The 26,012-nt window shown below is 48.2% G+C and overlaps 1 protein-coding gene across 3 annotated transcripts in view; it reads left to right on the forward strand.

The window, feature by feature from the left end:
• LOC147428117 (transglycosylase) overlaps window positions 1–26,012 on the forward strand; it is a 174,461-nt gene that overhangs the window by 143,833 nt on the left and 4,616 nt on the right. For all 3 annotated transcript variants that reach the window (XM_086496310.1, XM_086496308.1, XM_086496309.1), the window contains 2 exons: window positions 7,953–8,066; window positions 8,164–8,292. In XM_086496310.1, the coding sequence (XP_086352436.1) occupies window positions 7,953–8,066; window positions 8,164–8,292 (243 nt within the window). The remainder of the gene's footprint in view (window positions 1–7,952; window positions 8,067–8,163; window positions 8,293–26,012) is intronic.

The following is a 26,012-nucleotide window of genomic DNA, read 5'->3' on the forward strand; positions in this document are numbered from 1 at the left end:
GGCCCCAATTTCAACGACAGCGGGGCCGATTGCGTCAGGAGCTTAAGCGTTGCCTTGTGGTAGGAGAGATTGATCTCCTTATGCTACAGGAGCACCATCTGTCTTAGAGCCGCATTCGGCGATGTGGTCAGATTTTGCGTGGACGATATGATACCTTTTGGTCAACTGCTTTTGGACCTGGAGGCATCCAGGGTGGGGTATGTATGACTATTGCGTACATATTGCAGGAGGCCATTGTGGGCAGAGGGATTATTGCAGGAGGCCATTGTGGGCAGGGCTCAATGCATTACTATGCAGGTTCAGGGTGGCCTTGTGGGCTTCCTGAACATCTATGCGCCCAATGTGGCGAGTGCTCGTGCAGAGTTTTGGTCACAGATTGTTGAGTCTTTGCCACAGGCTGACCATTGGTGTCTAGGAGGGGACTTCAACATGTTGGAGGACTCTTCTGACAGGATTGGAGACAACCATGCTACTGTGCATGGAGTCGAGTTAGGAGCCTGGGAGAGTTTGTGTATGACTTTGAGGGTCTCGGATACATGGCAGCACTCTGGCTTTGTGAGGCCTCCAGAGAGTCTTGCCTTCTCTAGGTCGGACCGCAGAGTGGGAGGAGTGAATCTATCGCGGATAGATCGCTTCTACACTGGTGACCACTTCAGTGACTTGGGGGGATCAGTGGGCATCCTGGCAGGGACATCCTTCTCGGACCATGCACCAGTGATCCTCACAGTGGCAGACAGGCAGAGGAGTGGGAGCACGATGTTTCGCATCCCAGAGCGGGTCTTGTTGGACTGAGCACTCAAAGAGAGGGTAGAGGCTCTTTGGACAATGGGCATGGACAGCCAGGCTCTACCTGCAGACAGAGTGGCCTTAGGCCTAGCTCAGCTTAGCCACTTTTTTCTCCAGGAGTCTCTGGCTCGACGGGCTGCAGCGAGAGAGGAGGAGCAGCGTCTCAGACGAGGCATTGCTTCACTACAGAGGATGCAGGACCAGCATCCAGACAGTCCATGGTTGGAGGAGCAATTACAGCAGGCTTGACAGTAGCTTGCTTGCACAGAGGAGAGGCGTCATGAGTTTGCCTTTCACCGACAGGCATCTCAGTGGACTCAGGTGGGAGACAGAGTGACAGGTGTTTTTTTTGAGACAGTGGGACCTCGGCACTCACATGCCAAGGTCAATCAGTTGAGGAGACCCGATGGGTTAGTTGTTTGTGAGCCCAAGGATATGCGTGTAGTTGCTACTGACTTTTACCGTGAGTTACTGTCGGCTGAGCCCCAGTCAGAGCGGCAGGATGCATGCAGGGAGCAGGTTTGGGCACAGATGCCTTGTCTTGTGACTGAGGAGATGCGCCAGAGGCTAGAGATGTCTCTTCAGCTTGAGGAGCTGCACACGGCTCTTAGGGCCCTCCCTCGTGGTAGCTGTCCAGGTGAGGATGGGCTGACTCCCAGCTTCTTCTTGGAGTACTGGGACCTGCTTGGCCCAGATCTTTGTAGTGCCTTTCAGTACATTCTGTACACAGGAGTGATGCCGGATAGCATGAGTGAGGGCCTGATTTACCTCATTCCAAAGGAGGGTGGCTCCTTGGATGAGATTCGACAGTGGCGCCCCATCACCATCCTCAACTCAGCCTACAAAATTCTTGCCAAGGCTTTGAGTTTGAGGATTCAGCCACTTTTGGAGAGCCTTATACATGCGACTCAGACAGGTTTTGTCAAGGAATGCAGTATCCTTGACAACATCTTCACTTTCTGGGAGGCTTCTGCCCTGGCACGGCTCCGTGGGGAGGACCTTGTGATTCTTCTTCTCGATTTTGAGAAGGCATACGACAGAGTGGACTGGGACTTTCTAGAGGGCACTCTACGCAGGATCGGCTTCTCAGATGCTTGGATCAGAGGGGTGTCAGCTTTGTACAGACAGGCTCACAGTCAGGTGCTTTTGGCAGGAGGTAGAGGTGAGCGCTTCATGCTCACACGATCGGTCAAACAGGGTTGTCCTCTTGCCCCCTTTCCCTTTCTGTTCTATGCGGAGGCGATGAGCAGATTTTTGGTGTCACAGCAGATTGGCCTGAGGGGCTTAGCACTCCCTATACGGGGAGATGAGCTTCTGGACGTTGAGTTTGCCGACGACTCAACCTTGTACATAGAGGGCCAGGAGGCCAATCTACACAGATGTGAGCAGGCTTTGGAGACCTTCTGCTGTGCATCGGGCGCACTGATCAACTGGAGAAAGATAGTGGCTTTCTCGGTTGGCAGTGCTCCTGTGCCAGATTGGATGCCAGGAGAGGGTTTCAGGTGGATTCCTCCAGGGACTGCAGTTCGGTACTTGGGTTGTCAGGTTGGTTTGGACTTGTCCCCCGAGCAGCAGATTGCTCCTCTTCTCCTGTCCATTAGGAGAAAGCTGTTACATTGGAGCTCAGCACGACTTTCGCTGGCTGGTAGAGTAGTAGTTGCCAACCAGGTGTTGTTGGCGACTATGTGGTACATCACTTCTTGCTGGATCTTCTCGAGTTCTTGTATCAGCCAGGTAGAGAGGCTGATCAGGAACTTCCTTTGGTCAGGTCGTGACACTCAGATTGCCCGAGCCAAGGTGGCTTGGTCGGTCATCACACTACCTTGTTCTCAGGGAGGGCTTGGGATCATTGATCCAGCACAGCAGAGCAGAGCCCTTCTTGGGAAGTTCGTCGTCAGAGGACTTCTTCCAGGCGAGGAGCCCTGGAAGGAGTTCTTGCTGCAGAGGCTTCGTGCCAAGGTGCCTCAGTCAGGAGGCCCTTGGCAACCTTCGACCAGATGGATCTTTACAGAGTTGCGCCGAGTTGGTTTGAGCAGGAGACTGGAGGACCGATTCGCTGTGAGTTTGCTTCGATCTTGGGAGCTCTGACGGCGTGGCCTAGAGCAGAGACAGCCGACTTGCATGGAGGAGCGCCTACGGCATCCCCTCGTCTGGAACCCCATGGTTAGCACTCAGAGAGGCCACTTGGTTGGGAGTCGGCCTCATGTTTCTTGGGGTCCCATGGCAGCAGGTCCACCGCGCTCTAGGTGACTGGCTAGAGTTCACAGGTTTGTCAGAGGAGGTGCAGGGTGTCCAGCTACAGGGCATGCGAGGGGTGCAGAGCATGTGTCAGGACATCTCAGAGTCAGTTCCAGCTGAGTGGCTCACGCCTCTCGAGCCAGTAGCACCCCGGTGGATGGGAGCCTTCACACGACTGGAGGTTCTCATTTCAATCAGGGCCTGCTGAGAGACTGTCCCAGCCCTGTTCTTCGAGCTTCAAGGTGGGGGATGATTACAGCGAGTTGCAGTAGAGGCCCCGCAGGTAGCAGAGTGCTGTTTCCAGAGGATCCGAGTTGTGGGCATCTGTGGGAGGACTTGCGTCATAGACCCTGACCCAGCAGCTCTTGAGACTGGACACTGGACACTATGGGCTTGGGAGTGTTGTCCACTAGCACGAGTACAGTGGGATCCTGGTGAGTGGCTATGGAGGGACCCCTTCTCTTCTGCAGACCGCCCAGGAGTCCCCTTCTTTCAGTACACTGTTCGGCTTGGACGTCATATACTTGCAGCACAGAGAGAGGCCTGCCCCGCTGCAGCACGTCATTGGCAGGAGGAGGGCCTCACAGTCGAGTTCTTGGCAGCCTTTTGGCAGAGGCTGTGGGACTCCAGACAGCCAAGGCGCGTCACTTTGTTCCAGTGGCTGGTTGCACACAGAGCCACAGCATTAGGGAGCTGGCTTGTGCATAGTGGTCTCTCGGCCGCATGTGCAGCCTGTGACCAGTTGGTGGAGAGTCAGCGTCACTGTCTTTGGGACTGTCCCTTGGCCCAGCAGGTGTGGCTACGAGTTCTTCGGCTGATGCCTGCCCTCTCCACGGCTCGACAGTACACTTGGGGGGCAGTGGCTTGGTCCACCCTCATGGGCCCGGCACTTCAGTTTGAGCTATCTTCGACCAACAGGATGATAGTGATGCAGGGGGGGCGACCTACACTCCAGCCTGCTAGAGAGCTTACTCCACAGGAGTGGTGCAGTGAGAGAGAGGAGTGTTGGGAGCTCATCAGTGGCCTAGCTCTCTGGTTCATCTGGCTGGCCCGCTGTATCCGCATCTTTGAGGCTCGCCCTGTGCCACCAGCAGAGACTATTCGTGACTTTTGGCTAGAGCTGATCCATACTCTCAGAGGACAGCTTGAGGGACTACAGGGCAGCTCCGACCGCATGCGGGAGCGCCGCGAGGCTTTCCTTCGACTCTGGCGCCCTGGGCCTTTCTACACCATAGTCCAGGGGGTGCTCAGATGGCACTACTGTCCACCTGTGTGGCTCTTCCCTCCTCCCATCTCTTGATTTAGCCTCACTGTATATATGTTGCTTTTTCATTGGGAGAGTCTCCCCATCATGCTTGTTGTAGCCCTCTCTTGCAGAGGTGGATGTAGCCCTATGGGCAGTTTTCATTAACTAATAGAAGGATCTTTTTCTCGGAAAAAAAAAAATTGGTTAGGTCTGGTCATGATCTAATAGATGGGCTATGCCAGATTTCCCTTCATAGACATGGGCCCTCCATATCTTTGGCAAGCATCACATTCTTTGCTATAGGCAATAGCATCTCTTAACAAATACGGCCACCACAACCCACTCTGCAAAATCTTTTGTGCAGTAATGTGACGAGGGTAGTCCCCACTTGACGGACTACTGTGAGCATCCTCCAAAATACTTTGGTCTTCATGAGGGGAGACAGATCTGCGTAAAACACCTTCTAGGCCAGATTTGTATAGATGGCCTCTAACCTTTGTTAAGGGCTTTAACTTCAATAACAACCTGCGCTTTTGCAAAGGAGAAGCATTGTCAAAGATCCCGCAGTATCACATGTCACTGAATACGGAAAAGGGTTCTTCTCAACACAACACGAGAATGGAAGATGCAATTGACTTACTGTCTCAAGATTGGATGGATGGGGGTTCAACACCTCTATTACAGGCTAATGAGCCAACACCATCACACATTATGAACACTTTATTCCAGCATTTGGACTTATGGTCAGCTCCTCCAGTTCATAAACGAGCAGGAGCAGATGCAAGATGGATGAGACCCGCATTGCTTCCAAGTATCAAAGACCGAATAGGCCACGCACAGCGACTGTTTGGGCCTTTTTGCTCAAGTTGATCCATACAAGTAGAGGACAGTATCATTTAAGGCAGATCGGATTGGGGTGAGGTTTGCCATTAGGCCTTCATTCTTCTCTATGGTGGAGCACGATGATGGTGGACCGTTGCCAGTATTGGCTCCCTGTTCGGCTCATTTTCTAAATGCAAAAAAGATTCTTTTGTTAGTTTTCAATCTACCAAGTAGACTATATCCCCCCTATCAAGAGGGTACACGGCACAAAAGAAAAGGGATACTCTCCCATATCAATAACATATGTACTATGGCTAAATCATAAAATAGAGGGAGCAAGAAAAAGACACGGAGGTGCAAAAAATGAGCTAAGTGTGTGTAATTCTCCACCCAACCTTAGCTTATACACGAAAAGCTCTTGCCCTTCTAAAACAATCCATGAGACCTTACCCTTGAGGCTCCACTGAAGCATCCTCGAATTACCCCTTGGCATTCCTAACCCACGTTTGCAAATCTTCCTTCTTATAGGCTCCCCCAATCGTAGGCCAGATTCCTAGCTACTTGCCGCAATCCATGGCTAATCTTGGTGCCTCCATCCTTGTTTGTTGCAAGTCACACTTACATGCCAAGCCATCCAGCCTACTTACTCACTTGCTCTTGGTCCATCTTTTGGATCTATGCCGACCCTGGCTTGTCTTGGATCTAGTAGATTCACTGACCTTTCACTGCTTGTCACTTTGTAAATACTCCAAGTTTACTTGATGTCTAACATTCTCACCCCCTTAACTTAGGTCATTGTCCTCAATGATCACTTTGAAGGGTGTAGTTAGAAAAGAAAAATTTTGAAGTGTGCAAAACATATGCCAAACTAAGCAAGATTAGTTATGGTCAACTAACCATCTTCTAGCTTGGTTTTTTGTCCAAAATTGGACCTCATATTGTCCTTGCAATATCTACAAACTATATAGCTATATTGAGGACACTAACGACCTAGTAGTCAAATTTAACAACCCTATCAAAGATCATAAATTCTTCTATAAGAAGATTTTTTTCATGATTGTAGTGGGTTTTGAAATTTGGAGTACTTGTTAGTCTATGACTATTATGGAGTAGAAAGTTTGTTATTATTTTCTCCACCCCTTTAAAAGATGCATTGTCCTTAATGGTAGCTAATTACCTGAAAGCTTAAGTTGTTGCTCTTCTAAAAGGATATTTGATAGATGTGTTCTCTACCACACTGTAAAGCAATCCACTTAGCAAAGGGAACTCATCTTCCGAAGATCTTGGTTTGCTCGCAAAAAACAAAGAAAATAATAATCCAATGGAAATTCCTATTGAGCTACATAAATACTCAATAGATGTGTCCCATACCACATTGTAAAGCAATTCATGCAGCTAAGTGAACTTCTCTTTCAATAACACGAGCTCGCGTGACCCGCCCTTCTCGACCCTTGAGATCGTCCTCTTCTCTACGTGGCGTGGAGCCCTCCATTGCTGCCAGTGAACCCTCTCCCTCCTACCTTGTGCGAACCTCTGTCCCCTTTCCCCCTCGGCACGCTTCCCCCCTTCTTCTCTAGCACACTCAGTTCTTCCGCTTCTTTATAGCATCTTCTCAACCTCTTGACGGCTGCGCTGCCCTCAACCTCTTGATGATGTGGTAGTGTATGGATTTACTAGCATAGGCATATATTATGCTGAGATCTTGCTTTTTGGATGTCAAATTAGGAAAGCAACTGACTTGAATTCCAAATCAAGGAAAGAACGAGACGCTCATTCCAAGTCCGCCCACACAAGCTTTTAGAGAGCTGACGCCTCCACCAACACAAGAAGAGCAAGAGCAAGCACTCCATTCTACTAGAGAAGTCAGAACACAAGAGCACATGATGATGTCGGGCATTGTAGAGCTAGAGAGAAGGGAAAGAGAGCGAACCACTGAGGGAAGCATGTAGGAAGATACTGCTGTCCGAACATTAATGTGATTAATAAAGGAGTCTTCCTCACCATTATCCTCTCTGTCACATTTTGCCATACAAAATGGGATGCCTATCTGAGGGGCAAGTGCTTCCACTCTGTCTATCTTATCTGTAGTGTTATTTCAAGTTCAACTTGCAGCTTTTCAGTTTAGCTAAGTGTTGCTTCAGTGTTTTAGTTTTTACTGCCTTGTTAGGGTGACTCGCTGGTTTATTTTGAGCGATGAGATAGCCACTCAAGGCATCAATGAAGAACAAGAACAAGGAAGGCACAAGAGGGCAGCCCTGTTTGATAGATCTGGTCAATGCCTCCCCCCCCCCCCCCCCACACACACACACAGCAATCAGCATTGTTATAGTGCTGCAAGCCCCCTTCTCCGAGAATCCAAGAAGCCCATCCTCATAATAGTCCCTTGAAGAAACCTCCAGTCGACCCGATCATAAGCTCCTCATCATGCATATGGGCCCTAGCAGTGGCCTCCCAAAATGAAATGTTGTTGTCAAGGATGTTGCACTCCTTGACAAACCCAATCTGCATGGCATGAATCCCAAGGAGTGGCTAGAGCCTACACCCTCAAACTTAGAGCGTTCATTAAAATTTTGTGATAGGCCTCCATTGTCTGATCTCATCTAGAAACCCTCTCTCCTTGGGGGTGAGGTATATTATTCCCTTTGTCAAGTACGTGTAGCTCACTAGTAAGTATCAGCAACGACTAAGTGGAGCCTACAAATCTTCTGAGCTAGCACTTATGTGCACTACCAAGTGAAAAATGTAAGCATCCTGAGAAAAAACCATGATAATTGAAGTAAAAAATAATCTGTAATGACAACAGTTTAGCACTTTAAAGTACAGGAACCTTTCTAAGGAGCAATGTTTTCCTTTGCAACAGCTCACTTGGATACAAAGCATATAGTATTCATGTAGTGGAGGATTTATATAGACCTTTTGTATCAATGTACTTCGCAGCATCCTACATGTCATGGTTGTCCACGTACGAGGGCAGGTAAGTTCTGATTATTGTCTAGATCAACAGACTGTCTATTTACTGCATAAAAGATAACATTAAGGATAAGGGATAAAATTTTGTGGTTTTTCTCCAGGCAAAGAGATGATCGATTTATTGTCAAGGCATATCTAGTAGGTCCTCAGAATGTACATGCCCAGATTGCAGGGCCATACTGGTTGAGATATATAGAAGCCCTGGCACAATATCAGCAAGACAAGCGAAGGTTAGAGACATGCTCTCTTTCAAAAACAAAAAGACTTACTTCCAGGGAGATGTAAAAAATTGGAATCATTGTCGGACATTCGTTTTTCTCAATTTTTTCTGTCAATCAAAACTTTTCTTATCCCATAAGTTGTTGAACAATAGGAGGTTGACACCGTGAGCTAAAGTAATGTTGAATTGAAAACATCAGTTTACCCAACCTACTTCAAATGTGTTCAAAATATGTCCCACATTTTGGGAACTTTCAGCTGGTTTTTTTTCCCCATTTTCTTGCCATTAGAACCCCCTTATCTTTTGAATCAATTTTTTGTGCATCAAGACTGAATTTGTTACCAAATTTGTTGATGGTAGAAGAACAAATGACATCATGCTTATTCTACGGTGGTATTTGGAATCTGGATGCATCACAATTAACTCTCCTTTCATGAGGATAGAGACCTTATAGTTAACCTTGGTAAAACAAAATTTATGACCATCACCACACAAGCATGGGTAACCAAATCATAACCATAATGTAGCTGGACTACAGTGTTACTCTACACGGAAAGACAAGACAGTTGTAGTTGGTCGTTGGTTGTGGGTTCACACTTGGTGCACTTGACACGTGGCAGGGTGTTGGTTTAGAGGACATCGTGGCCAGTTCTTCTCCGCCACAGTTTGGGGATAGGTGCAGCTGGACAGTATTTGAGTTATCTGTAGGTTTCCCATTTGGGTTGCATGTATGCTCACATTTGCTGGAGTTTGGATAGACTGTTCTAGATGGTTTATGAGTCTTGAGTCTAGCGTCGGTCGAGTCTACATCACACACTGCACCCTCCCTGCACATCTTGAGCCTCGACACCCCCATTGTACCCGTTAGTTCTGGGCTTGGAGCAGCGTGTGCTGCCATGCCAAAGTCTGTACTAGTTCATCTGAGTTAGTCGAGTCCCATGCTGTTGAGGTTCTACTGTTGAGTTGCTTGTTTGCTATATTGTTCATTGTCTACAGTGTTTTCATTCTGTTGGAGTGAGATTTCACGCACATTGCACTGAGGAGCACCCACAGTAGAGAGCACGACACATTATTCCCGCTACACATAATTAACATTTCAAGGAGAGTTGTGTACTTATGAGTCTCTTTTAGAGGGCCACAGTTGAGGGAGAAAAGGCCGGACTTGAACGCAGCTTTGCAGCTGTGGGAGCACTTGAAAGTTGAGAGACAATGTGAAGATATATACAATATAGCTTCAATGGCCATGCACAAAACTATGGTTGCTTGGTATGTTGATTACATCAACTCTTCTCTATGGTACAGAACTTTGGGGGCTGAAATTGGCCAAAGGGAGACTATTATGACGGGATGGCAGCATATGAAAAGGCTTATTGTGCCGATGATTGCACACATGATCAATTAAGTCATCAATACCACATGAGATTGTGAGAGCAAAGATGGGAGCAGAGATGGGAAGTGCTCCAAAGGCCACTCAGGCACTATTTTGAGCTTTTACATTTTTTCACATGATATGGGAGCTATCCTTGCAGTGATATCTTTAGCACTTACATTCTCCAAGAAACTTGGTGATGAGGAGGGAGACACCCAATCTTTTTAGGCCCATATGTGCACGTGGGCTTGACATGGCCACAATATCAATTCACTATCTTCTTTGATTACAACTTGACTGGCCTTCCCTCGATCTTAGTTGCAGGGATTTGAATCAGGTGATTCGGATGGATATTGTGAAATAAGACATAAAGTAACGTGGAGCAGGCCCTCACAGCCACTCCGCCCAAAAATAGTGCACTACTAGAGACATTGTCTACACCCCTCTCTAGAGGGGTTTATCGTACGGTATTTCACATGGTGTCTGAGGTACCATTAGCCAGATGCATACATTCTCACACACTCTGAGATCAGAGACACGTTGATATGAAAGTATATTATGAGATGATCACATATGCAAGATGTGTCATCATGTGTGAATTCAGAGGAGCACCATACAGGCCATTGTACTTTCTATAATGGAATCTAATGGAGGTACTATTGCCTTTTTCATGAAGGCTTTGGACCATTGTGATAGATTAGTTAATGCGGAAGTGTACTCCCTAATCACCAATGATTAGCGCTAGGGTATGAGGGTGAAGCCTTAGATTAACCATGGTGTTAGGGTTAGGGTTAGAGAGATGGTGATTAGGGTTAGGTTATGCCAAGAGCAAGAGCATAGAGAGAGAGAGAGAGAGAGAGAGAGAGAGAGAGAGAGAGAGAGAGAGAGAGAGAGAGAGAGAAATGAAATGAAATGATATATTAACGTCTTCAAAAGGCCAAAATGACCTATGAGACCATCAGATACAAAGTGGTGAATCTAATACAATGTCTGAAGTACAAGTACAAAAAGTAGTGAAAGTAAAAATGAAAAACTGAAATGAAGTGTGAAATGTGAGATGTGAAAATGTAGAATAGGCCCTCAATGACAATCTGGGTGTCGAGCTAGAATGCCTCTGATCCTCTGCTGGAGTCTCCATCGATGTAGTGTGCTCCTGTGTCTCGGTCGTGGTCGTCTCGATCTCCCAAGCTCAATCACCCTATCAATGAGGGTGCCTCTGGTATGAATGCGGGTACAACCCTGTGCTGGTGGTTGGTCTCTTGGCTCCCTCGATCCAAAGAAATCTGTGATTTGTCTCTGCGACTGTCGTACTCCATGTCTCCCCAACAGACTGTCTCTATGTCGGTGTAGCTCAAGTAGATATAAGCCAAGGCATCTCTGGTCTTGATACCTCATGACTCTATCTAGGGGTCCAAAACCCTTCCTGAATAAGCAATGGAAGCGCCCTCGTATCTCATAATACACAGTGCAATGGCATATGTAGTGTAGCTCTATCTCTGGCTCTCTACCGCATAGTTGACATATCCTAGCCTCTGGTGGTATCCCTCTGAATCTACCCGTCTCAATCTCCAGCTGGTGTGAGGATGTGCGAATCTGACCAATAGCTGTAGCGTGGATAATGTGTCGTGCTCTCTACAGTGTGGGTGCCCCTCAGTGCAATGTGCGTGACAATCTCACTCAAACAAATGAAAACTCTCTCAAACAAAATCAAACACAGAAACAACGGATAACAACACAGAAACAATGGATAACAACAGACACAATAGTGGACAAGAACATGTGGACTCGACTAGCTCAAAGAACCATGTACAGACTCTGGCGTGGCAGCACACTCCGCTCCAGCCCAGGACTCACAGGTACAAATGGGGTGTCGAGGCTCAGATGTGCAGGGATGGCGAAGCGAAGAAACCACCTACTTAACAGAGTGAGACTTCAGTTGAGATCCCATCGTGGTCGCCAAAATGAGAGCACCTGTAGCGCGGATTATGTGTCGTGCTCTCTACAGTGTGGGTGCCCCTCAGTGCAATTTGCGTGACAATCTCACTCAAACAAATGAAAACTCTCTCAAACAGAATGAAACACAGAAACAACGGATAACAACACAGAAACAATGGATAACAACAGAGACACAACAGTGGACCAGAACATGTGGACTCGACTAGCTCAAAGAACCATGTACAGACTCTGGCGTGGCAGCACACTCCGCTCCAGCCCAGGACTCACAGGTACAAATGGGGTGTCGAGGCTCAGATGTGCAGGGATGGTGAAGCAGTGCTCTGTGTAAGACTTCCTCTAGACAACTACATGCAAGATAAGATAGATCTTCCCCAAAACACGACTACTCATATGTACAACCCATAAGAGCCACCAACGGCCCATAAATGTCTAGCCAGCTAAGTCTATCTCCAAACTGAGTGGTGGTGGTGACCTGGCCACGATGTCCACCTAGACCACCGTAGGTACCCTACCACGTGTCACTCCCAGCCCAAAGGGTCCGTCCAGTGTGAACCAGACCAACTGTAGCTAACTGTCCAATTGCCTGTCCTGTGAAGTGACTGTAGCCCTACTACAGGTTGCCTGCCACAAGACCGCTCACCGTCTCGGTGAGAGGAAGACTGAAACTTTGAAAGAAAACTACTAGTATGTACAATGGTGAGTTCCTGGATCTGTCATCCAAGAGATAGAGTGGTGGCCACTGCTGCATCCGAAGGATCAGCCTCTGGAGGTGGGGCCATCAAATCGATTGTGGGGCCTTGCTGTATGCGAGCTCTCCTGTCAGTAAGTGTGTTTCTTGAGAAATGACCAGCCACCTGCTGCTGAGCCGATGGTAGCACCTGTCCTGTAGTGTACTGAGGACGTCGAGTAACACAGCCATGCATGTGTGCTCCAACAACTCCATCACAACAAGTCATATTTTGCATCTGATGCAATGGTGAAGACTGAAACCCCTGAGGAGGAGGATACTGTTGTTGTTGGTTGTAGTACTGAACGGGAACTGGAGTCTGTGAGTAAAGTCCCATAAACTGTTGAGAAGGACCCGTTGCTGCATGCTGCACTAGTGTACCTGCTCCAGTCCACCCATATCCCATACCCATCATCGTAGGCTGCGTTGCCCTATTTTCCTGTAACAACAATTCTCTAAATCCTTGTAGTTGATTCTGAAGGTCACTAATCACTTGAGACTTTAACTTCAGGGCCTGCTGGAGTGCGAAAATAGTGGCATCCCTATCCGCGATGGCGCTCTCAGCAACCTTCAGAGCTCCCTCCATAGCTGCGTAAGTAGCTGCGTGACGCTGGTGTGTGGCTGCTAAACGCTCTGCTCCCAGCTCAATGGTGGCAATGGCTTGCCTAGACTCCTGCAATATATCCTCCGATAGCCGGAAAAATGATGTAGAGTCCGATCCTGTAGAAGGTCCTGTAATAGTGTCAGGGTGAAGAGAGCTGGAGAGTGGTACAGCTGGTGGGACTGCTGGTGGGACTGGTGTGACAAGTGGCACTGCTCGCGGTGGACTAGGAGCATGCCTCTCTGTCGAAGTAGAGATGGTAGGAGTGGTTGCCGCAGGACTAGGCATAGGAGAAGAAGCAATTGCCACTGGGACATGGGAGCTAGTCACTGTGGTAGGTGTAAAAATAGCAGCAGTAGAGAGAGGAACACACACTGTAGAAGTCACAGTTGTGACATGCATAGTGTGATCTGGACCACCTGAACTTACCATCGAATCAGTAGTGACCGTATGTGAGGAACGTCGAAGTGGTTGCTTCACTCGAAGTTGTTGGCTTTCGGAGACTGGCAAGGATACTAAAGATGCTACTGTGTCCTTCACTACCTTTGCCCTCTTTTTCTTTGGCTTTTCAGATAGATCCTTTGTTTGTTCAATATCTTTCCCTTTTCCCTTAGAGCTTTTACGCTGCATCGCCGCATCCACATCCATAGGACTAACAGGTATATTAATCACCCAGGCCAACATCGGAGCTACGAAGCATTGAAAGCTAGATTGCACAGATTGCACCTGAGCTCTGAATCTTTTAGCCCGAGACTGTAAAGAGGTAAATAAAATTTGATGAAAGCCACATGGGATGGTGTGGATGAGGCAGTATAGGCCTTCGCAGTGCGAGAATATAGTAGGCACGTCACATCTGGCCTTGCCCTTGCCCTTGCCCTTGCCGACTTTAGGATCTCTGACCCAAAAGTAATACTTGAAAATGGACCAGAGCTGTTTATTCCTTGCATAGCCAGCATGATTCGTACTGAGTAGTTCTTTGCATGCCTCGATTGTCGCATCTTTCGAAAGTTGGGAATATGTGCGCGTAGCCGGTTTCACTGCAGGAAAAGTTGTCATCCCCAAGGCGTTACCTATTCGTGTAGCAGTCAGTGGGTGTCCTCTGACTTTGGGAAAAAACTTGAGGAGTGCATGCACCATATCCATGGGAATATCCGAAGGCAGATCGATGTCTGCTAATGCTGACAATCCTAGCTTGTGTAGCTGGTCTTTTGATAGGACTTCTCGAAGCGACGGATGAGGCTGCTGCAGATGGAAGTTCAATGTGAACTTGGTCTGGGTCTTGGAAGAAGGAGGCCGAGGAATTGGATGACCCAGTACCTGCATGATGGCTTTTCTCTTCTTTTGGTTCTTTACAGCTTCTTCTTCTTCATCCTCTTCCTCTTCCTCGTTGCTCGAAGACTCGGAGTCGGAAGCAGAGCTTCTGATTGCTAATCGATGGATGCAGGCAGAATTGGGCGAGGGGATGCGTATAGGATAGGGGCGAGGGAGTAAGGGAGGTAGGGTCGAGGGATATTTAGAGGATAAGGGCGAGGGGGTTGAGGGTAGGTAAGGGCGAGGGGGAATAAGTGGATAGGGGCGAGGGGGGAGATAGTGGATAGGGGCGAGGGGGAGAGAGTGGGTATGGGCGAGGGTGATGAGGGTGAGGGAAATAAGTGGATATGGGCGAGGGGGGAGAGAGTGGGTATGGGCGAGGGGGTTGAGAGTGGGTAGGGGCGAGGGGGAAAATAGTGGATAGGGACGAGGGGGGAGAGAGTGGGTATGGGCGAGGGGGAAAATAGTGGATAGGGGCGAGGGGGTTGAGGGTAGGTAAGGGCGAGGGGGAATAAGTGGATAGGGGCGAGGGGGGAGATAGTGGGTAGGGGCTAGGGGATTGAGGGCAGGTAAGGGCGAGGGAAGTAAGGGAGGGTAGGGGCGAGGGGTTGGTATAGAGTAGGGGTGAGTGTGTTTTTGGAGAGGTTAGGGGCGAGGGGTTTGGGGTTGGGATAGGTAGGGCGCAACGATCACACTCGGTACAAAGTGATAAAAGTGATAGCAGAAGCAAAGAGAAGGTACAAAGTGCTAATTTTTGAGCAGCTACAAATCTCGAGCAGATAAAAGGGAGGGTAATTTTGACTCATTATGAGATTAAGGTTCCTACAGCAAGGCTGAAAGTTTAATGGCACCAAAGGTTTTTGACATAAACTCTGCCATATTCTTCCCATAGACAGTATGGCATTGGGAGTCTCATCAAGTCAAGTCCTTGATTACACCTTGTTCATTATCCCAATTTCCATCTAAGCAGAGTCCCCAAGAGTCCCCAAGCAGATTCCACTTGTCAAACTGAACAAAACCACTCCGACGAGAAGCTTGACTGAAAGCTTAACTGGAAGGACCTTAATACTTAACCGCAAATAACAAGACATAGCAGAAATTGAGACAGTAACAGAGCATCCATTCTGGTGGAAAGCTAGTCGTGAGGAGAGCATAACTGAGACAGTAACAAAACACCCATTCTGATGGAAAGATAGTGGGGAGGAGAGAGATAGGACATAGAACCTACAGATGGCGGGATAGTTGCAGACCCTTTACTCAGAGGAGTAATAGCACTTGATTCTGGAGCCATTTACCAGTTGCAAAGGAACGCCTTCCAAAGTGAGTAACTGGACAGCCCCCTGTGGCAAAACCTCCTGTACTCTAAAGGGCCCTTGCCAAGCTGGAACCAGCTTCTTTGCTTTTTTCAAATATTTTGCCTGATAGAGTAGCACCAATGTGCCTTGCATTATTTTTGGCTTTCTGAGGTGGCGATAATGCCACGCTTTGCGACGAAGTTGTTCCGCTTGCAGAGCACGAGAAGCTAAAAGGCGGCTTTCATCCAATAAGGTGAGACGGGAGATAGAGGCAGATTCCATGCCCCAACTTGCACGCAGACTGCCCACCCTAGGGGAACCGGAGTTGAACTCAAATGGAGCTATGGCTTCCAAACCGAAAGCGAGTTGAAAAGGCGTTTGATTCGTTGTTGCTTTGAAAGATGTGCGGTATGCCCAAAGAGTGCCGTGCACAGCCTGAGCCCACGATGCTGGATGGAGATGACATGCTTTTCTCAGTAGGGCGATCAGAACCTTGTTGGTGCTCTTGGCCTGTCCATTGGCTCTAGGGTAATAAGAGCACGATTTGCGATGAAAAATCTTGTAATTGGCCAGCAAATTTGAGATCATGTCATTGACAAAATGACTGCCTCTATCACTGGTGATCTCTAAGGAACATCCAAATCTGCATAAAATATTTTCATATAAAAATTTGGCCACTGTATTGCCAGTGCAATCTACTGTTGCTAGTACCTCTGTCCACTTTGTTGCATAGTCTGTAGCCACTAGCAGATATTTGCGATTACCTGGTTGAGCCGGGGGATATATTGGTCCCACAAAGTCCAAACCCCATCTCTCAAAAGGTAGCCACGCCATCGAGACCTGCAAAGGACGGTTGGATTGCTTACTCGGCTTTGGCCCACATCTCTGGCACACATCACAAACCTTAGAATATGCTATTGCATCCTTAAAAATGTAGGGCCACCACAGACCACTCTGTAGAATCTTCTGAGCAGTGATGTGACCAGGGTAATGGCCACTAGTGGAACCATTGTGGGCATCCTCCAAAATATGCTCCACCTCATGAGGCGAGACACAACGCTTCAGAACACCATCTGGTCCCGCTTTGTAGAGTTGGCCCCCAATCAGAGTGAAAGGCCTGAACTTCAACAGCAATCTCCTCTTTTGCAGTGGGGATGTCCTCTCTGGGTACAGCCCAGTAGATAGAAAATGTAGGACCTCGCCGTACCATTCCGGTGTTGTATCTATTTTAAAAAGACTGCTATCTGGAAAGTCATCCGCAATCCCGGTAGCTTCTTCGCCTGTGTAAATGCGAGAGAGGTGGTTAGCCATTACATGATGCTTACCAGGACGGAGTACCACTTCAAAATCAAACTCCTGGAATAGGAGGAGCCATCGCCATACTCGACCTGCAACCTGTGGCTTATTAAGCAGATAGCGCAAGGCATGGTGATCAGTGATAACTGTGAAGTGGACCCCTAGCAAATAGTGACGAAATTTGTGTAGAGCATACACTATAGCCAATCCTTCCCTCTCTATGGTGCTATAGTTTCGCTCTGCTTTGGTGAGCAGGCGACTTGCATAATGTACAGGGCGATCCAAGTTGAACTCTTTGCTAGGCTGAGTCAGCACAGCACCCACAGCCAGCAGACTGGCATCTTTATGCACATGAAAAGGTAGGGCCCAATCCGGGGAAACTAGAATAGGCGCTTCAGTGAGACGTTTTTTGAGGTATGCAAATGCTTCGGCCTCAGGTGTTGACCACCGGAAGGGAACAGCAGCACTGGTGAGCCGGGTCAATGGTTGAGCCACCTGTGCATACATACGTATAAACCTGCGATGATAGCCGGTGTGGCCCACAAAGCTCTGAACACCTTTGGGATTTATGGGAGGAGGTAACTTCAAGATGGCCACTATCTTCTCTGGGTCCGGTGCCAAACCTTGAGCAGACACCACATGGCCCAACAGTGTGCCCTCTGTGACCAAAAAATGACATTTGTTCGGATTGAGCTTCAAACGTGCCTCTCTGCACCTGAGGAAGACTGCAGAGGGCTGAGCAAGATGCTCCTTTAGATTTTCTACTGGGGTCGAACATTGAGCACCCGAGAAGGTGGAAAAGTCATCCATGAATATGCGAAGGTGATCAGTAAGCAGAGGACAAAAGATGAGATATACTATGCGATTGAAAGAAGACGGTGCATTTTTAAGCCCAAAAGACATTCTAGTGTAGATGAAAATACCCCAGGGAGTCACAAAAGCTGTTTTGATTTGGTCGTCAGGATGTATTCCTAATTGATTGTAGCCGCTGAACCCGTCCATAAAACTATACAGTACATGGCCAGCGACATCTTCGAGGACTCTCTCAGTAAAAGGTGTCGGAAATCCATCCGGGATTGTGACCTTATTCAGAGCCCGATAGTCGACACAAACTCGAATTTTGTTGGACTGCTTCTTTGGGGCAATAACCATAGGAGACAACCATTATAAGTGCTCTACTGGTACAATAATACCTGCTTCTTGCATTTTTTCCAACTCGATTTTGACTGCTTCTGCATACTTGGGATTCAGTTTGTAAGCCCGTCCTCTGACCGGCTTAGCCCCCTCAACCAGAGGAATTGTGTGGACTCCTAGCTCTGCTGGGATTCCTTCTAAATCGTGGTAAGACCAGGCAAACACATCTTTGAAAGAGCGCACGAAGGAGATTACCAGGTCGAGTAGAGCGGGGTGATCCCATAACCAAGTGGCTAATAAGATGGGCTGATGGTTGTCAGGGCCGCCTAGGTTGACCTCTCTGACTGGGTCAGGCGGTGCTATGGTGGAGGCTGCGTCAGGTGGAGAAGACTGTGCCGCCTCTGTTAGCCTTTGGACATTATGAGCTGGCGTCTGATCAATGTTGAAATCAGCATACTCTTCCTGCAACCAACCTGATGGAAGCTCTGCAAATGGTAAATCCTCAAATACCTCAAAGTGCTCCGGCATGGGTGGAGAGTCAGATGGAGTAGAGGCTAAGGAGGGAGCTGGGGTGTTGGCCAACTCTTGCAAGGGAGACTTTTTTCCCCTTCTATGGTGGGTTATAGGCTCACCCAGGCCGACGGTTTCCATCAAGGGACCCTCTGAAGGATGGGCACCAGAGACTGGTCCACTTGGTTCTGACTCACTTGAGACTGGTCCACTTGGTTCTGGCTCACTTGGCTGACTGGGATTCTTGGTCTCAGGTGTAGCTTCAGATGTAGGATCAGGGGGAGAGGGTGAATCTGTTGGCAAAGGTTGAAGAGAGACTACATAGCATCGCATCGAAGAGGTGGCTTCTAACCACTGCAATAAGTCTTCATCGGACCCATCGGGAGGGACAGGCTGCTCCAAGTCAGGGTTGGACTCTACTGACAAAGAGCTATGCTGAACGATTGGATCCATACCTCCTTCAAGACGAATTTGTTGCATTGGAGAGCCAGGAGTATGTATCCACATGGCGTCGGTTCCCCAGTCATGAAGTGCTTTCGTATGTCATGGCCATGGCCTACCAATCATCAAGGGATAACCTCCCTCTACCTGGGGAAGATTAACTACCACAAAATCCAAGTTAAAAGTGAAATCTTGTACCTTCAGAGGCACCTTGTCGACTATGCCCACTGGGTAGACTGTTCTCTGATCAGCCAATGTAACAGTGAAAGGAGCAGGCCGGGTAGGCTTTAGACCTAAGGCCATCATAGTGAATTTGGGCATCAAATTGATTCCAGATCCTCCATCAACGATGACGCCGGATAGCTGGTGCCCAAGAATAGATACAGTGAGGCGAGGACTTTTATAATCGGTGAGGGGAGCAGATGGATAGGAAATCAAATAGGACTCTGAGGGCTGTACAGGGAGGTGCCCGCCACTAGGCCCAGCCCCCGGGTACAGAGATTGAATGACTGATAGGGTGTCACTTCTAAGTGTTGCATCGAGCCTTAGCATGTCGTATAGTGACATCTGCTGAAAAGTATTTTTCAAGATGGCTTCTGCTGTGGGCTTGGCGCCTCCGAACTGGGCTCCTTTTGTGACCTTAATCTGTTCCAAGTCAGCCACTGCTTCTAAGAAGGCTCCATCAATGTCAGATAACAAGGAAGTTGGTTTGCTCTGAGCAATTGGGAAGGACTTGTCCTTTGGGTTAGGTAGACCAGAGTGAGGAAGTGGAGACTGGCGAGGTGGACCTGTGGGTAGATTGAGACCAAGAGCTGCTCTTTGTTCGCGAGTAAGGACACCAGCAGGCTCCTCCACTTGCAGAGGCTTAACCACATGAGTAGCAGGTGAAGGTTGAGGCACGGTGTTCACAGTAATCAAATTTATCTTCGGAAAGGTGAATTCGGGCTAAATCTGAGTTGAGCCTGAAGACGTGGATGCCCTTTGCTTGGGACAATCTTTACTGTAGTGATCCTTCGAATCAGGGCAATGACGACAAGGAGGGGACCCCTCGGGTAAAGGATACTTGCTCTGATAATGCCCATATTCTCCGCATCTGTAGCAGAGTATGGGCCGATTGGAAGGACGAAACGGGGGACGAGGTGGTTGCTGCATGGAATTTGAGGCTGAGGTGTAGAAACTTTGGGGAACTGAGGGAGTACTGGCATGATAAAAACTGTGGGGTGCAAAGTTGTTGTGCATACCTTGCTGCATAGGGGGTGTTGTCAGCAGAGGAGGCAACTGGTTTTGATGGCCGTAGGGTGAGACCATGTTGGATGCAGGTGCTAGCCCTTGTTGGAGAGAAGGACCAAGATTTTGTTGTATTTGACGCAATCCCTTGAGGTAGTAACAATCCTTATCCTCATGTCCATCTTTTTCACAGAAGTGGCAGTAAAACCGAAGGGGGCATTCCTGTGGTGGGTGCCCTGGAGAGCGGCATGAGCTACACCAAACCATAGCCTTAGTCTCTTGCTGACACTTGAGCTCTTCTAACTCGTGCTTAATCTGTTCCAATGCCTCATTATGTGTAGGCTTCTCTTGTCTAAGAGAGAAGGACCTCTCCTCTTGAAGAGCTCGTTGTAGCTTTAGGGCTTCCAGTTCCCTACGTAAAGAAGTTAAAGGATCAGTAGGACTACCTTCCGAGAACACAGAGGGAGTATCTATTTGAGGAGAGTTGTTGAAGAGCTTCCTAGCTCCCTCTATTCTAGTAGCAGTTGCGATGAACTCGTCGAGAGTGGCGTCGGGCCGGAGACTCTCTCGGAGTTTTTGCTGAGAAGTTTTGGGAAGCGCCTTCTCCACCCACTTTTTAACCATGAATTCACGGGGTTGTTGGGGAAGCTTGGCCACCAGCGACTTAGTTTTCGTCATAAGCTCCGCAAAAGTCTCCTCAGGCTTGAGCACCAAGTTGGCCAACTCATCCAACACCTTCTCCTGGTAGTCACCCGGCCTGAAAGCTGCACAGAACTGCTGTCTTGAGGCTGCCCAAGTTGCAAAATGGTTCTCTACAAATTGGCTGTACCATTTATCTGCTAGGCCATCCAAGGTGGATGGAAATAGTACCAAGTAAGCATCTTCTCTGTTCAGCCCACGTCCCCTATAGAGAGATACAAATCTTCTTGCATGGTCGTCAGCATCTTCTGAAGACAGCCCTTTGAAGGTAGGGAACTTGATGTTCACCTTGGCCAAAACACTAGCTAGTGGCTCCATGATTCCTTGCTGAGTCTGTTGCACAATAGCTTGCTGTAGAAGAATAGGAGAGAGCTTTTCTGGAGAAGGTGATCGGGAAGATGGGGAACCTGATGAAGGAATGGGTGATGTGATATGTGGAGGTATAGGTGATGAGGTTGAAGGATTTCTACAAGGTGTCAAAGGTCGTCTTCTGTGATAGTACTTCAGAGGGCTCAGTAGTGGGCTATGACGCTCAACTGACCTCCTTGTATGTGTCATGCAGTGACCTCCAAACCAACCAAGCTTTGGGCAAGAAAACCTTGAACTGACTGAAGACTGGTCTAGACTCTACTAGACCAGACGAGTGTCTAGACCAGCTGGACCAGGGACGAGGAGGACTAGACCAGGGTCTAGACCAGACAAGTGACTAGACCAGCTAGACCAAGGTCGAGGGGGTCTAGACCAGAGACGAGGGCAAGTTGGACCAGGGCGAGAGGGGACCAGACCAACAAGGCTAGAGACTTCGACTGCACAGGCGAAGCGAAGAAACCACCTACTCAACAGAGTGAGACTTCAGTTGAGATCCCATCGTGGTCGCCAAAATGAGAGCACCTGTAGCGCGGATTATGTGTCGTGCTCTCTACAGTGTGGGTGCCCCTCAGTGCAATTTGCGTGACAATCTCACTCAAACAAATGAAAACTCTCTCAAACAGAATGAAACACAGAAACAACGGATAACAACACAGAAACAATGGATAACAACAGAGACACAACAGTGGACCAGAACATGTGGACTCGACTAGCTCAAAGAACCATGTACAGACTCTGGCGTGGCAGCACACTCCGCTCCAGCCCAGGACTCACAGGTACAAATGGGGTGTCGAGGCTCAGATGTGCAGGGATGGTGAAGCAGTGCTCTGTGTAAGACTTCCTCTAGACAACTACGTGCAAGATAAGATAGATCTGCCCCAAAACACGACTACTCATATGTACAACCCATAAGAGCCACCAACGGCCCATAAATGTCCAGCCAGCTAAGTCTATCTCCAAACTGAGTGGTGGTGGTGACCTGGCCACGATGTCCACCTAGACCACCGTAGGTACCCTACCACGTGTCACTCCCAGCCCAAAGGGTCCGTCCAGTGTGAACCAGACCAACTGTAGCTAACTGTCCAATTGCCTGTCCTGTGAAGTGATTGTAGCCCTACTACAATAGCACATCGCAGATCATGAGATAAATGAGTGTCCATGTTGTTCGGACGAGTCACAAACCCATCCCAAAAGTTGGACAAGGTGCTCTTTGTAGAAAGCCATCTTCGTGCCCAACTCCTGTATCGGCTCTACCCATGTCCTCCTAGTGTCCAACTGTATAAGATCCTGACGAATGAGTCTAGTGATCTCCGTCCGTGTGACTGGCAGGGAGGGTGCATCCAGGGAATACTGAAAGGGAGGCAATCTATCCATGCTGAGACCATGCCTCTAAAACCATGAGGTCATCTGTGCATACCAACATGATGCATCTCCCTGCATCACTAACTGTCTAGAGGACTCAAGAGCCAGTCTAGTATATCTGCCTCTATGTGTATCCCATAGACTGTGCATAAAGGACACTGATCTGGTAAGAGCCTCAATCTCTATAGGAGGGGCGGCTACCTCCGCTCGAATAATCGCATGTGGTACCGAGGCCTTGGCTCTAATCATCCGGGATATCAAAAATACCAAGGGTCTCTCCATGTTCCTCCAACTGTTATGATTCACAGATGGTCCCCAGACTTGGACCCCATAAAGCATAGCTGAAGCAACCAAAGTATCAAAGAGCCATAGTTTTGTTCGTGGTTCTTGAAACTGAACCTGCGAACACATCCTCTCTAGCCCTCCTAATGCCGCATAGGCTCTGGATAGTCTAGTCTCTGCTGCTCTCCTCAGGGTAAACCTCGGTCCCGTGAATACCACCCCCAGATATGTATATTCATCTGTGTACTCCACAGTGTCCTGGCCATATACGAGTGTAGGTGCCGATCTCTTGACCCACTGTGGTGTGGTGTTAAACACCATAACCTTGGTTTTACCAAGGTTCACAGACAGTCCACTATCCTCTGCAAAGTTGTGCAATGCATCCAAATGTCTTTGCAAGCCCTCTAGCGACTCTGACATTAACACAATATCATCAGCATATAATAATAAAGGGATCCATGTCCCTGCCAGCTGAGCGCCTCTGTCACCCTCTCTGTCAATGTAGTCAGAGACCTCATCTACATACATACCAAAAAGTGTAGGGGACAAAGGACACCCCTGTTTCACTCCAATAGTGGAATGAACAATGTCAGAAATCCCCTCAGGAGTGCGTGCCTGGCCAGTCACTGAACCGTATAAGGCCATGATCCCCCATATGATCTCTGTGGGTACTCCCAACTTCAATAGCCTGTGCATCAATCTGGCCCTTGGCACTGTGTCAAATGCCTTGCGGAAGTCCACAAAGCAACAATACATCCGTCCCCCATGTTGCCCGACCCTCCTCAATAATGGCTCTGAGTGTAAGAATATGGTCCAAAGTGGAGAAACCCCTCCTGAATCCAGCCTGTCTTGCTGCTCGTATGCCCTCATTTTTTCCCATTTACTCAGTTGCTGTTCAAGAATGGATGCATACAACCGTGCCAATGTGTGCCCTATCATAATAGTACGGTAGTTCCTTGGTACCGTGGGGTCCCCTGCCTTGAAAACAGGTACAATAGTAGATAATCTCCAAGACTCGGGTAGTCCCTCACACATGACACGGTTAAACAACCGCGCAAGAACCTCTGACAGTAAATCTCTAGCATGTATCAAGTGCTCTGCCACCAAACCATCATGATAATATGCTCTCCTAGTCCTCATCTTGTCAATGGCGTTCTTCACCATCTCAGTGGTAAAGAAGGTACCAGTGATTGGACATGGCTCTAGAGGGTCTGGTAATGGTGGTTGCCCAGGTACTGTATATAATGATGCTGCATATTGACCCCAAATCTCAGGAGAGGTAATCACTGGAGGAGGTGAGTGCTCATGGAATAGACGCCAGGCCTCACCTGAATCTCGGCTCAAAAAGAGCTAATACAAATCACGTTCCATCTGGGCTAAAAAGGCCCGCTTCTTCCGTCGCACTAAACGCCGAAGGGCAATCCGAGACTGTCTATATGTAATGACTCCAAGTATAAGCTCGCTCTGAATCTGAACTCTCATCTCTCTGCACTCCTCATCATACCAACTATTATGAAGCATGTTCCCAGAACGTCTTCTCTGATCTGGTTGAGTGTGTGGGCATGCCTCTGTTGCTGCCCCATGCAAGATCTCTGTCAATAAAGTGGTGATCTCCTCCACTGTATATACAGGCTCGGCTGCCCCCATCCGTCTGTAAATCTCTTCCACATAGACTGAATCCGTCTTTGGTGTAAAAGTATACCGTGTGTGTGCAATCCTCCGTGGTGTCTGAGAGACACTATACTGGAAAGAGACTGAAAAATTCAGGAGAGCATGGTCCACTGCTACTCCAAGAGGCCTAGGGCCCACACTGAGATCTTGAATATGAGAGATGAAGCTCGGTGAAGTCATGACATAGTCCACTGTACTGGCCCCATGTCTGTGTGGAAAGCATGTGAATCCCCCAGACGAAGGAAAAATCTCTAGACCATTAAGTATGGCCAGATCATGCGTAGTTGTCATCTCCATGAGATATCTCCCATACTCTGTGTGCTCTTTATCCCGTGAGTGTCTGTCAAGTCCCATCTCCGATATATCCATCTCTCTAAGCATCTCCTCCGAGGTATCATAAAATACCGTTTGGGAGTTGGCCGTCCTAGCATTAAAGTCTCCCAAGAGAATGATATCTCCATCTCTAGAGAACTCCCATATGTCAGCATCAAGTATAGAGAAAGGGGATTGCCCTCTAGGTGAGGTATAGACTGATGTGCTAGGGGGAAAGTAACATATAGCAATGTATAAGAATCTGCCTGTCTCAGCTCTCAGTCTCACCCACATGTATCTCGCCTGGTCATCTCTCCGGACAATCTGTAATAGCGGCTGCAACTCTTCCTTGAATAAGACTGCTACCCCTCCTGAACCTCGACTTCCATGCTGGGATCTAGCGTCTAGCCGACAAGCTGTCTCCCATAAATAGCCAGTCACACTTGGCATCAACTGTCCAGATTTTTTATGTGTCTCCGAGTAAAAGACAATGTCTCTATTTCTGAAGCTATCTTCAAAGGCACCCACATCCAGCCTATATGATCCATTACAATTCCATGCCGCCATCCGGAGTGTGGTCCCATATGTCTCGCACCGTCATGCTGTGCATTTTTCCAAAACCACTACTTTCCCTCCTCTGTAAAAGGCAATTTTTCCCTTCTCCCTTGCTGCCTTGATCTCTGGCATCAACTCTTGCATATGTGCTATTTGTGCTAAAGTAAGGTCATCCCCCATAAATATTCCAGTTTTCTTAAGTGCTGGTCTCTTCTTCAGAAATTCCTTCCTTATTTCCAAAGTCGGGAAACGCAAAATAAGTGCTTTCTCTTTGACGTTTCCCTTCTCATCCACTCCCTTCTTTCCTACTCTCCAAGCACCTGTGTGCATAGGTTCCGGGATGCCCATGCGCTGCAAGAGTTCCTTCACTTCGTCTTCTACATTTTCGGTGTCTTTGATACCAGTAATACGCACATGGAGGGCTCTAGTCCTCCTCTTCTGTTCCTCCTCAATGGTCATATTGATGATGGTAGAAGTTTGTGCAGCTTCTGGCATCCGGGCCTTTCCTTTCTTTGCACCTTCAATCCATTTTTCTGCTTCGTCCTTTTTATCCTATGTTTTAGAAAGGCGCTCCGCCCATGAGGAAGTCTCTTTCGAGTTTAGTTCTTCCCCT

This window comes from Adiantum capillus-veneris, chromosome 23, assembly GCF_014529385.1.
Source record: "Adiantum capillus-veneris isolate H3 chromosome 23, ASM1452938v2, whole genome shotgun sequence".
Lineage (NCBI taxonomy): Eukaryota > Viridiplantae > Streptophyta > Polypodiopsida > Polypodiales > Pteridaceae > Adiantum > Adiantum capillus-veneris.